The 13651-nt window shown below is 40.1% G+C and overlaps 1 protein-coding gene across 2 annotated transcripts in view; it reads right to left on the bottom strand.

The window, feature by feature from the left end:
• Positions 1–13651, bottom strand: part of TUBGCP3 (tubulin gamma complex component 3) — a 112608-nt gene that overhangs the window by 83763 nt on the left and 15194 nt on the right. For both annotated transcript variants that reach the window (XM_005307599.4, XM_042861428.2), the window contains exons 2-7: positions 13296–13403; positions 12892–12959; positions 5375–5452; positions 4452–4669; positions 3849–4021; positions 870–988 (exon numbers count right to left, since the gene is read on the bottom strand). In XM_005307599.4, coding sequence (XP_005307656.1) covers positions 870–988; positions 3849–4021; positions 4452–4669; positions 5375–5452; positions 12892–12959; positions 13296–13403 — 764 coding nt within the window. The remainder of the gene's footprint in view (positions 1–869; positions 989–3848; positions 4022–4451; positions 4670–5374; positions 5453–12891; positions 12960–13295; positions 13404–13651) is intronic.

Here is a 13651-nt window from a genome sequence, read left to right as displayed (position 1 = left end):
GTCACAAACTTTCATGGCATTTATCCAAGAAGGACATCTTATGAGGTCTCTACTGTAACTTACCAATACTCAATCACTGCGAGATGTGTGTATGGTTAATATTTAAGGAATAACAAATACTATGCGTTATACAGCAGTGGTGATTTAAGGTAAACTGGGGTTCACTGCTCCCCTGAGAGCAGAAGGCTCTGGGATTTCTGTGAGTACCAAGGGTCAGGGGCTGGATATCACAGGGGAATGCTTAAAGAAGACTCAAGGACTCAGATGCACTTCTTGTTAACCTGCAAGACAAGGACAGGGCTGGCATAGCCCGGAGGAGAGTGCTTCCATGGCTGAAAGGATAGAGATGTTAGGGAGCTAACACCAAGTCACTATAGGCAAGACTCCCTCTTGTTAGAGGGTACTCTACAAACTCTCATGAGTTTCCTCTTTATCATATACCATTGCTTGTATTTACTTTCATGGCCCTTCACAGGTCTGCACCTTCCCAATTATCCACCCCACCTCTTAACACACCCAACATCCAACAATACCAGCCTCGTCCACTTTGATGGGATCATCTCCATCCTTTATTCTACACTGCCCCTTTATGAATGCAATGCCTTCTCTGACCTAGTTTGTAAAGCCATTCTTCTCCTCCATCTTTTTGCAGGCAGTACACAAGAAGTGACCTTGAAGATGGCATGACCAATGATAGTGGGTACGTTTAGAGATTGTTGGGTATTGCTGTTAAGTTGGGTTTTCTTAAAAATTAAATTGTACATACAGTGTATATAAATATTGTACATTCCAATGGTATCCCTCTCCCCAAAGCTTTCCTGCCTGTTCCGATTCCATTCATCAATAAAGTGATAGCAACTGTACAGTACCTTTCCTTCTACTTTATAGCAGTTTTCAGAATTGCACATTTTGATGTTTTTGCCATCTATTCCCTGGAAGACGTACAAAATGTCTCTTACAAGGTTTGCTTCAGTTATTTCAACATTGCCTAAAGAAAGAGAACACTGGTTAAGCCTGTTTAGATTTGTAAGGATACTTAGATTATTCTTCTTAAAAGTTAAGTAGCAGTTGAATTGAAAAACAAAGACTTCCTTCCATTTATTTTAAGTTTTCCGTGATGAAATTGTCCTGAAGAGGCACAAAGAAAGCCATATGCCTCTACCTGAAAACATTCCAAAGCAGTTCAGCTATCAGATGAGTGTGCTCTAAACTTAGCACAACATTCCAGAGACTATAAAAGGAACAGACAGCCTTTAAGGTCAACTCTGTTTTGATCTTACCATAAGTGCAAGTAGCCCTGAATAATTCCTTGTCCTTTCTTGACTGCACAGTTGAAACTTGTTTGTTGTTTCAGAATTAATTTTTCAATAGTCTCCTTTGGAGACAATAAAGCTCATCCATGAAGGAGATCTGCTTATTAAAAAAAATGTTGCTTGTGAAATCAGGATATTTTTCTCATATTTAAAAATTACTCCAGTGTTGGGTGCTGGGAGATCACTCAAACGTTTTCATCTGTACAGCCTTTAAATCCCAGGCAAAGTAAATGCAGAGAAAAATTTAAGTTATGCTCCTATAAAAAGTTCTAGCTCTTGATTCAGTACAGCTTAAGGTGCTGGAGCATCCAATTTGTCCTCTAGTTCACAGCTCTGATTGAAGTCCAGACTGCTTTTGTGCCTCAGGCTATTTATCAATTTACAGAAAGCAATTCAAGACAGTGAGCAGCTTTTCTTCATTTGCTGGGTCTTCCAGTATCCTGTACTTTTGTGACCTTATTTGAGGCGAAGAACAAAGCCATTTCAGTCTTGACGATGTTCTCAGTATCAACTACAGATTCTGTCTTAACAGGAAGCTGCCTCTTCTGGAATTGGCAAGAGAGCTGTCCTGATTTGGGAACCCCAATGAGTTCCTTTATCTTCTCCCCCCAACTTTTGTAATAAGACACAGGTGTGCCTGGTTTAGGCTAAGGAAGCCGGCTGGGTCATCTAAGGACACAACCTACAGAAGCCAAGAGAGGCTGGCGTCATATCAACATCCAGAACCTTAAGTGTAGCAAGGTTTTCTGAACACCTCACAGACAAATAACGCTCGTCTATGTTATGCTTTAAGACACTCCCATTAGTCAAGAGGGTACAAATTCTCAAACACAGCTGAAAAGTATTACCTGAAGAAGTTTATTTCACAACAGAGAAAAGAAAAGATTCTCCAAAGTCACTGTATCTGTAGATCCATATGAACCTTCTTTTCCTTTCTCCCTTCTTCAGAAAAATCAATAGTCTGGAGGAAGGAGAGAGGAACTGAGGGCATATGACAGTGTGGTGTGGGATCCTTTTATAGTTTCAGCTAAAATGTGGGTGCACTCTTACATCTAGCATTTCAACTGTAAGACAGCTCTAGAACAGGTTCACAACTCCTGAACTGCACATTTGCAGAGGCAATATCAGAGAATGCCAATTAACAGTAATCAGCCTATTTACAGAGCTCTGTAATTATCTGTATGTTTTGTAAATTTCAATAGTTGCCTGTTCTTATATTTGGAATGTGGTTTTACTCTTAAAAAGTGACTGACACTTCATGTACACTTAATATAATCTGTTCCTTCTATGAATTAAGAGTCATACCTGCTGGTACATTGATAAAAATAAGTTTTTACTACTTTTAGCATTGAAAAGCTAGCATGACAATAAGAGACTGGGCTAAATTATATATTTCCTCTTGTGCATTCACAGTATTGTTAATCAGATTCTAATTGCAAGGCCAAATTCTATCTTCAGTTACAAATGTACACTCCATTTGGTCTATCTTTTTTTCTAGCAACAATACACAATTGGAATAACCCAGCTTGATTTTCAAATCCAGGATACATTTATCAGGGCTGGCAGCTAGGAGATCTTTTATTTGCTAACTGACTATATTTATTCAGGAAGCAATTTAAAAAAAAAATGGCATTGGGAGGCACCTTGTCTCTTTTTAGTCACTATTCAGCATTGATCTTGTTAATACAAGAATGGGAGAGGTTTCTGAATACAAGTAGGTGGAAGGTTAATTTTCCTCAACAGCTACTCCACAGTTGAGTTAGCTAGTTAAACTGGTCAAATTCTTCGCTTAGTTAATGTAAATCCAGGAGTGGCTCCTTCAAAATTTATTCAGTCCAGATTTACAGCAATGTAAATAAGATAAATTAATCGATTATATTTAAAAAATGACTGCACTATTCACTATTATCACTGCAAACTGTGTCAGCGAGGTGGTACTTCAAGGACTGTGTACTCAGATAATAAAAAACACAGTTACACATTTTACTTATTCATCAGACCCTCGGTTATAGCGCGGGACTGCGCATGGATCCCAAATTTAATTACCTTCATTGGAATCCGCGTTCTAGCGGGGGTCCAGTGTATATGTGAATATAAATAGTTCCATGTGTTTTAGGGGAAATGGATAACAAAGGGGACAAAATCCCAAAACTTTTGATCATCATCATCGACACTGAAGCTTTTAAGAGCATATTCATTCACAATCCATCTGCTCTGCTACTTGGTCCTGCTGTCCACGCTACTTGCAATATCAAAGAAAAGATGAATTTTGAATGGGGAGAATGTGTACTCAAACCATTTCCTCCCCCCCCCCCAGTAGGAACGCAGAAAAGTTAAAGCCAAATACACTCTTTTGTATATGTGCTGTCTTCCTAACTTCACATCTGTCCTTGTGGGAAAGTTCTTCACATATAGTAACATACAATGGAACAGAAGCTATTCCCAGGAAGAGTACAAAACAGTCACAACAAAACAAGAAAAGAAACAAGTTGCAGGAAAAAAAAAAAAATCCTTAGCAAAAAGCATCTTGCTCACCACTTGTCTCCCCTTCTCGCCTTGACCGTGGCACATTGCGAGACACAGTGTTTGGAAGGCCTTTTGAGGTAGAGCTTTGTAACGAAGGCTGGCCAGCAGTTAGAGCCCAAGCAAGACGTGAACCCAGCTGTTGACGAAGGCAATCTCCCACCCCTGGAGCTTGATAGGATTGTCTAAAAAGACAGGAAGAAAACAATGTTAACAAGACAGTGTGTGAAGTCTGCACAGCTGCTCTGCAGATGAACCGAGGACCTCAGTATCCAAGACTGAAAGGCATGTAAACTTCACAGGCACCAAGCTCAAACAGAGTGTAATGCAAAACAGTGACATGAAGATATTCACTAACAGGAACTGTGAATAAGGTAACCATATATCCTCTCTATTCCTTCATTCACCCATCTGTAACATGTGGTCGGTAAGCATACTTAAACCCATAACAATATTTTGAGGTTTGCTATTTTGTAAAGTGCTTTGAAAATGTATGGAGATACCCATACAGAATGTGCTTATCACTGTAAGAAATTTGAAATCACTGGATAAAAATGCTAAGTAATATTAAAAATATTTATCAAGGTCTTTGCTATAGGCAAGATTTAAATTTACCCTGGAAGGAGGGACTGTGGAGTTGGCGTTGGCCCATTCAGGGCATACATGCTTATGCTGCTGATCCCACTGCTTGCCATACTGCCCGCACTCTGGGCAGACTGAGCATTGCGGTCCTGATAATTCAATGGAAGGCTTTGAGGCCTGGCATAGTAGTAAGGGGTTGAGTGAGCATCTCGCGGCAATGCTTGAGCAAACAATGTGGCATAACTTGATACCTTAAAGACAAAACACAAAGATCTAATTGTGAGTTACTTTAATCAAACACATCAGTAGCTAAAATATTTTTCTCTCCAACTGTGTCTCTGAACTGTTATTGCCTTTCCTAATAGTAAATTAAAGTCAGGTATATACTAGAAAAGGTTTGCTGGTATAGCTATATTGACAAAACCCTCTTAATGTAGAGGCAGCTTATACCAGCCAAAGAATGCATTTGGCAGCATAATACATTTCACTTGCCAAACTGGTATATGCTATCCCAGCAAAAGGACATTTTTGCCAGCATAACTGCAACTACACTAGGACATTTGCTACTAGTAAAGTGTTGCCAAAACACCACATCCTCAACCAAAATTGCTATACCAGGAAAAAAAAAAAAAAATCAGTATGGAGTTGACCTACGTTAAATCTATCTATCTATCTATCTATCCAAAGTGTTCCAGATAATGACTGCCTCACATGTTTAAGTATAAAACTGAATAATTAATTAAAGAGAATAGCTTCTTTAATTCTCATTGTTAGAATATTTACACAAAATACAATTAAAAATTTCTTGCTTCCAGCCTTTCCAAGAACTTTGCAGATACTTTCCTTTTTGAGGATGTTTGTTTTACTCTGGATGTTAACATCTCTTAACATTCCCATTTGGGATTTATACTGAATTTTAAAATATTTATTGAAGAAACAAAGAACCCCTTACCTACCTTGTTAGACTGCTTACGTGGGTCTTCACTAAGGCTGAGCAGGAGGTAGAGTATTGACCATTTGTTTTTCAGGACGCCCTATTCAGAGAAAGGCATGTATTAGATAATATCCAGTTAAAATTAGACATTGCTCCACAATTATTTCCAGAGTTTACTACATTTTTACCCCTACCTCACAACCTAGATCATAAATAACTAATTTCTACATTGTAGTTGTAAACACACCAAAACTACACAAAAACATAATTTAAATATACACAGGCAGGATGTCTGAAGTCATGTTCTCAAGGTAGTGACATTGGAGTTTATAGGTCAGTTCTATAAAGAAAATTTCCTCCAGCATTCAACATTCTTGTGTCACAAATTCTCACGTGCACTGAAAGGGATCAACTAATCAGCATACCAAATTTTAAAATTCATAAAGGAAGTTTACATATTGCTTCATGTCCACCATACATCAATCAGTTTCTATTTGATCTAAATCAGCATCTTGGATTAACCCCTACTTTCTACAACAGAAGCAAGCTGGAAGACCCAATCCTTGAAAAATCTAACAAATAGCTGCCTTTTCTCTGCTGATCCCCCTTCAGGGAGGTTCCAGAATATGAGGGATCTAACCTGGGATTACTATAATCTCTATAAAGAACACAGAGACAAAGGAAACTACCAAACTATTTACGAAGTCCGAAGTCGGAGGCACAGAGATCACATAGCTGTACTCAACTGTGGACTGTACCAAAACAAAAACCAAGAGAAAGGAAAAGTGGAGCTGTGTTGGCTGCTATCTTGAAACACTGCATTATCAACCTTTTAAATCTCAGCAGGAAAGTTGACCTGCAAGAGATAACTTAATGGTACAGCCATGTCAGATGAATTCCAATGTCACCTTGTAAGGAGTAATAAAGACAAGTGTATAAAGATTTCCTTGTTTTCACTGCACATTAATACACATGGAAGCATATACTCTATTCTACACCACTAACTCACAAATATAAGGGAGTTTGATGGCTGACAACTTTCAAATGGGTTAATGATGTAACACTTCATGGGGAATCAGTAGCAGAGTTGAGGAGAATGAGATTTTATAGAATTTTCCCAAAAAGTGATTCCCCCCCCCTTCTAAATTTCTTTTGTCTAAATTTTGTAATAGTGCAACCTTACCAAATCAGGAAATTCAACTTTATGTAAGAAATCTTTACAATTTAGGTTTTGCACTTAACTCTAGAAATTTGGCTAGAGTTACAACCATGAAAATGGAGAATATTGTGTTCCATGCACTTCCGCCTTTCTTTTTCCATTTCTTCAATAGAAAGGCCCTTAACTTTAATTAAATTAATATTATGTCAGCAGTTTCCAATATCCCTCTCTGTGTAGAATACACAGAGACACATGATCCAAGTGAGATCATATGTCCAATCGCTAGATTTCTATGGTCATGGACTCTGTCTTCCATCTTCTGAGACAATTTATAATGAAGAACCCCTAGACAATTTTGTAAAAGGTCACTTTCTAGAACAGTGTTCTTTAATTAGAGGCTGGCAGGCTAGATCTGGCCAAATGGGGTCTTCGCTTGGCCTGCTGGACATCAACTATGCCGCTGGGGGTTCCACTGCAAGGATGGTCCCACTACCCAGTTCCAGCTCACCCCAGGCTTCCAGCAGCTCTGGCCCTTGTGCTACCTTGCCAGTCCCAGCTGCAGCATCCCCATGCTGGCCCACCTGCTGAGCACCCTCACACTCCCCACCTGACCAGCAGCACCTGCCAGGTCAAAGGACGCTCTAAAACGGTATAGGAAAAGGGGCCTCCTGGAGGGGCGCACAGGGGCCAGAGCCACCAGGAGCAAGCTGGAATTGGGTAGTGGGGCCACCCTCACAGAGGAGCCCCCAGTGGAGATAGGAAGGAACAGCTGATGCCCAAAAGGCCCTAGCAAAGTCAGTACAAACTAAAATTTCATACAATGACTTGTTTATACTGCTCTATATACTACGCACTGAAATGTAAGTACAATATTTATATTCCAGTTGATTTATTTTATAATGATAGGGTAAAAATGAGAAAGTAAGCAATTTTTCAGTAACAGTGTGCTATGACACTTTTGTATTTTTAGGTCAGATTTTGTAAGAAGGAAAGGTTGAGAGCCACTGTTCTAAACCTTTTATCATTTTTGTTGCTCTCTTCTGGACTCCATCCAATTTATCCACATATTTTTTAAACTATAGTGACCAAAAGTAGATGCAACACTCCAGCTAAGACACGGTGCCTCCTGTGTTTTACATACAATACTCCTGTTAATACACCACAGAATATTAGTCTTTTTCACAGTTGCATCTCATTGTTGACTCATATTCAATTTGTGATGCACTATAACACCCCAGATCTTTTCAGCACTATTACTGCCTAGCAAAATGGTTATTCCCCATTTTGTAGTTGTGCATTTGACTTTTTCCTTCCTACCTGTAGTACTTTGTACTTGTCTTTAATGAATTTCATCTTGTTGATTTCAGACCAATTCTCCAATTTGTCATGATCCTTTTTCATTCTAATCCTGTCCTCCAAAGTGCTATCAGTCCCTCCCAGTTTGATGTCATCATCAAATTTTATAAACATATCCTCCACTCCATTATCCAAGTAATTAAATATTGACTAGTACCAGAATATTGACAGATTCCTGGGGAACCCCACTAAATATTTCTCATCACTTTGATAGACAGCCATGGATAACTACCGAGTATGATCTTTCAACTAATTATGCACCCATTTTGCAGTAAATTTCATCTACACCACACTTCCCTGGTTTGCTTATAAGAATGTTGTGTGTGTCTCAAAAGCCTTACTAAAAATCAAGATAACGTGTCATCTTTCTTCCCACCCCGCCCACTAAGCCAGTAACCCGGTCAATAGAAGGGAATTAGGTTGGTTTGGCATGATTTGTTCTTGACAGATTCCTTATAACACTCTTACCCTCTAGGTGCTTACAAATTGATTGTTTAATAATTTGTTCCAGCATCTTACAGGTACTGAATTTAGGCTGACTAGCCTATAAATTCCCTGGGTCCTCTCTGATCCCCTTTTTAAAAGATAGGTATTATATATACACACCAGAGGTGGCCAAACTTACTAGCCCTCTGAGCCACATACAACAATCTTCAGAAGTTCAAGAGCCAGAGCACACCTGCTGGGAGCCAGGGCTCAGGGCCTCAGCCTCACTCCTGCTGAAGCCTCAAACCCTGGCAGGTGCGCCCCGCAGGGCTGAAGCCCAGAGACCCTCCTCCCCAGTGGACAGAAGCTCCTACCCCACTACCTCACTGCAAGGAAGAGGTCCCAAGCTCCCCCCCCCCTGACCCAGTCTGGTAGGCAGAGAATAGGGGGTAGGGAGGGGGCTTGCAAGCTGCACTTTAATGGTAAAAGAGCCACAGGTGGCTCACGAGCTACAGTTTTGCCACCCCTGATACATACCCCTTTCCTGTATTATCATAGCACCTAGGAGCCCTAGTCATGGACTTTGACCACTGTACTAGGTGCTGTAAAAAAACAAAATGTATGTTAGAAGTCCTCATAGGTCAGATGACTACTCCTTTCTGTGATTAGTTCAGATATTCAGCAAACTGGGCAGGTCATCCAAATTCCACCTGCTGGAAACAACTGAACCAGCGAAGACCTCATTAACGGAGGGGAAGCAGGAGGAAGAAGAATGACATAAGATTTTGATGTACTGGCCATCTGTGATGTGATAAACCTTAATGTCAACTGATGAAGAACAAATATAGCTTGTTGGATAAGATATACCCCACTAAATACATATGAACTGGCCTCGTGAGTCCAGGGTGTGGAGATGGAATTCAAAAGTACCAAGCAGCTTTCACTTTAAGGGAAAAGTAATCACTACACTTTTGAAATAGATAGTGTCCAAGACTGTTGCAAAAAAAAGTTAATCATAAAACACATATCCATACCATCACCACCCACATATAAAATGTGGAGGAAAAGGATTTTCATGGCTAATACTACACCTAACAGCACAAAAAAATTTCTGTGGAATCAGTTGTGTAGCTACTGTAAGCAGGGGAATGGTCCCACTATTGTGGGGAACTTGCCTGGCTTCTGCACTACCCCAGTGGAATCAGACAGCAGAAGTATCTGAGTCCCTTGCTCCAACACCCTTTACCCAGACACCTGCCTGACCCTAGGACTTCCCTTTCCCTCTCCTGTGAGGCAGAGTCCTTGTAACTCCAATAAGGTTGGGCCCAGGATTCCTGGAAGGCGAGGCCCCCAGTCTCATCATGGTCACTTAGGACAGGGGCTAAGGTGTCCCCACCTCAGGGTACTCTCTCCACACCTGCCACTTCCCTGGCCCAGTGAGCACTACATTAAGTTCAAACAAAATACAATTTATCAAACAGAAAGAAACACTAAGAAAAATAAGGGGAAAAAAAATCAGAAAGATTAAAAGGAAACAAGTCACCCCGCCCTGTCGGCATAGGGAAACCACAAACAGCAGTATCTAGGACGTAAGAAAAGTTCACAGTCTATTCCTCACCTGTCCCAGGCCTCCTTCCCAGGCCCTGGCTGCACTGCAGTGATACCACGGGTCAGGCACATGCCCTCACTCTCTCCCCAGCACCAGACCTCCCTCTAAGTCCAACCTGCAAGACCTTTTCTGGCGATGTGTCCCTGTGCCGGGCCCTCGTTCTCTCCAGCTGCTCACTGCACTCGATGCCAGTATTACTTATGGCACAGCGCACACACGCTGCCCGCTCTGGCCCTGCAGCTTCCCGCTGTAGCTCAGCCGTGGCTGCTCTAGCTCTGGCACGGCTTTGGCTCCATGCTGCTGCTCAGCCTCCAGCCCAGCTCAGGCTGCTGCTCTCCCCTTAGCTCTGTGCTCAGGCAGCTCCGGAGCATGAGACCCCAGGCTCCTGACTCCCTCATTGGCCTACCTGCCTTGTCAATCAGGTTAACCTGGACTGTTGGCCTCTCCCTATGGGCCTTGGGGACGGTCAGTCTCAGGATCTTGATTTCTCATTGGCCCTTCCCCTTTTTTTTGGAACTGGGAGATGGACAACCAAAGAAATCCCACTAAGTTTCAGTAAGGGGCCAACAGTCCTCTTACACTACTGTTAGAATTCAGAAACCACAGCGTGTGCACTTTTCAAAAACAGAAAGAAAAAAAAAAATCATTCTAGTGCTTAGATACTACAATGACAGGCATTTGAGAGAGACTGGTATAGGGAAATGGGGAGGAGGGAAGAAGGTTCCAAACAATGCCTATGAAATAGTTATTGGCTTGTTCTAGTAGATGTCAACTAACAAAACGGGGGGAACAGAAGGTTAAAGCCCGTTTAAAAGTTTAACTATGTTATATTCACATTCTTGTAATTGTGTTCACATCATCTATTATTCTGCTTCAAGCAATGTATGGTATTTGTGCATATATGTGTTATAATTGTTTACATTTTGGTCATTTTCATATGCTGTGTGTCCATATTCCTCTTACCAAATGCTAGCTATGATAATTCTACATTAGATCAATAGCAAAGTGTGTGTGTGTGTGTGAGAGAGAGAGAGAGAGAGAGAGAGAGAGAATTTTACACACACAAAAGCTACCTTAAAAGAACAAGGTAGCAAGACTGCTGACAGTGGGCCTGAGGACAGCTGCAAGTTAGTGCTGCTGAAATGGAAGAGCTGATGATGGAGCCTACTGCAACCTGGTGACACTGTCCATCACTACAGAAGCTGGAAAGATATCTTGTAGATATGTGGAATGGATGGGGAAGGAAAAAAAGGAGTAAAGGTGAGCTGATAAGCTTAGCAACAACATTGGTATTTTCAGGATTAGGGCCTTATTTTTCTAAAGCATATGCGTAACTTTAATGACTTCTTAAAATTAAATACATACGTGTTTTCAGGATTAGGACCTAAACGCAGCAATCAGATTTACTGAATGTTTCTCATTTGTAATGAGACAGGTACTACCCATCAATGGTCCACAGAGTCTAGTATTCTGACAATGGCCACTACCAGATGCTTCACAAAAAAGTGCTAAAAGTCCTGGAGTGAGCAGCTGTGGAATAACCTGCCCACAGGGAAAGTTTCTTCCTAACCCACTGAAGTCAGAGACTGACTTACGCCCAGAAGCGTGAGGGTTTATATTCCTTCCAAAGTACTGTATGGAATTTTTATTCTTTCTGCATGTAACTCTCAATGTTCTCCATATAAGTGTCCCATTTTCATGTGATCTTGCTATGCTCTTGTTCTCAATTATTTTAGCCTTCAGAATTCATTGCCACAATATAAAGTTCCTTAGTAGAACCATTTTTTTAACCTACTTAACACAAAAGTTATTTTTCCCCTTTAAGATAAGGGGTGGTCACTGAAACATGTTAACAATCCTTTATTACAGTGGTTTTCAACCTGTGGTCCGCAGACCTCTGGGGGCCCACAAACTATGTCTAAGGTGTCCACAAAAAGTGACTATGAAAATAAAGTTTCAGATCCCAGAACAGGCATTCTGTTTTTCTGATCAACCAAAAATATGTGAATACCCCCACCTACAGGTCAAAACCAGAAGTGTTGTCATTATCATAGAAGCCCACAGGTTAGCACCCTTTCTCATGCCACATTAAATGCTATGCCAAGCATGTGCAACATTTATAGTTGAACTCTGTTCAGTCAGTTTTCAGTCTAAGACTTCTATGGTAGGGGGCAACAGACCACAGGTTGAATTTCCAAAGTGGTCTGCACCTCAATTCGAAATTTTTTTAGGAGTCTGCAAATGAAAAAAAGGTTGAAAACCACTGATCAATTCTACTGGAAATTTTAATCCTACATATTAGTTTTTGCCAACTAAAAATATCCCTATAATATTTCTCCTTATCACACTATACAAAACAGATGACGTACAATATTGTCTTGTTGTCTATCTCAGTTTCACTGAGATTTTTGTCAAACATGATAGATGTTCAAGTCTAAGAATTCAGGACACATTTAAAGTATTGATTTCTTTCCATCTCATCTAAAGTTCTAGCCTTAGACTTCCCCTTCTTCTGATACGTAGACTCTACAGATTACCTTCTATTGTCAGAAAAGACTGACATACGCTGCTCTTTGATAAGTGCTTGTGTGTTAGCAGAACTCTCAAAGTCAGCAAAATCCTTAACCTTCAACATGAAAACCTCAGATCACTTAAAAACTCAAAATAAGAGGACTGCTTAACTTCTAATCAATACATCGATACACTTCAGGACACATTATCCTAAAAATAAGTGGCAGTGAGATAATCCTTCAATTTTACACATAAAAAAGTAAACACTTCTATTTTTGCAAAGCTACTTCCTTCCCATAAAATGTTCTTTATTCAGTTATACGCAAACCAAAATACTGCTGATATTTTCCAATTTTACTTTAATCCAAGCTAGTTTCTTACATTTTGAACTATAGGCAATTTAACAGCAAGTCCAGAAGAAACACATTGTAAGAATGAAATTATTGGTAAAGCCACACATTACTATACATTACTATACCTGCGAATGGAGTTTTCTGTAAAGTTCTGAAAACAAAGCAGCATCCGCTTCCCTTCTTTGTCGCACAACTGTTAAGAGAAAAAAGCTTCTTAGGGTACGAAACTTAAGAAGTCAATTATAGTAACAACATTATTTTGTATTGATACATTTGTGCAATTCGTGGAGTGGGAGGAAAGCAAGAGGATAAAGAGACAGTTCACTTTCCATACACATGCACTCCTTGGCCTCCAAGGGTAAGTCTACAGAGTAATCAAACACTTGCAGCTGGCCCAGACTCCAGCCTGAGTGGTATTTTAAAACACACTTAGAATACTGTTACAATTTTCACCTTCTACAAAAGATATTGATTCATTTTAAAATTATTCGGATCTAAATTACTGAAGATGAAAGGAAGCCAGACATACGTTCTTTCTTGATTTTCTCCGCAACAAGAAATTCATCTCTTTCAACAGTAGGAGCAAAGTTGCTTCCAATAACTCTCACTGCATATTGAAACTGCTGGGCTACATCAGCTGAAAAAGGGAGGGGAAAAAATTAGTTAAGCCAACTTTTAAAATGAAGAAAAAATAAATAAGGGCTGCCATGTTACTAAGTGATTAAGTCAAATAAAAATACAAAAAAAATGTAGATGTTTCAAATGAGAGAAAATATGATAGCGACTAGATTAAATCTTTCCCCTAATACTACCTTGCATTGATATTTTGTCCTGTATGCTCTTATGCAGAAACAGTCAGTCACTTTAAGAGCACAAATCCAATTA

Source organism: Chrysemys picta, chromosome 1, assembly GCF_011386835.1.
Source record: "Chrysemys picta bellii isolate R12L10 chromosome 1, ASM1138683v2, whole genome shotgun sequence".
Classification (NCBI taxonomy): Eukaryota; Metazoa; Chordata; order Testudines; family Emydidae; genus Chrysemys; species Chrysemys picta.
Note: the sequence above shows the minus strand (reverse complement) of the source record. Positions and strands in the feature narration are given on the sequence as shown.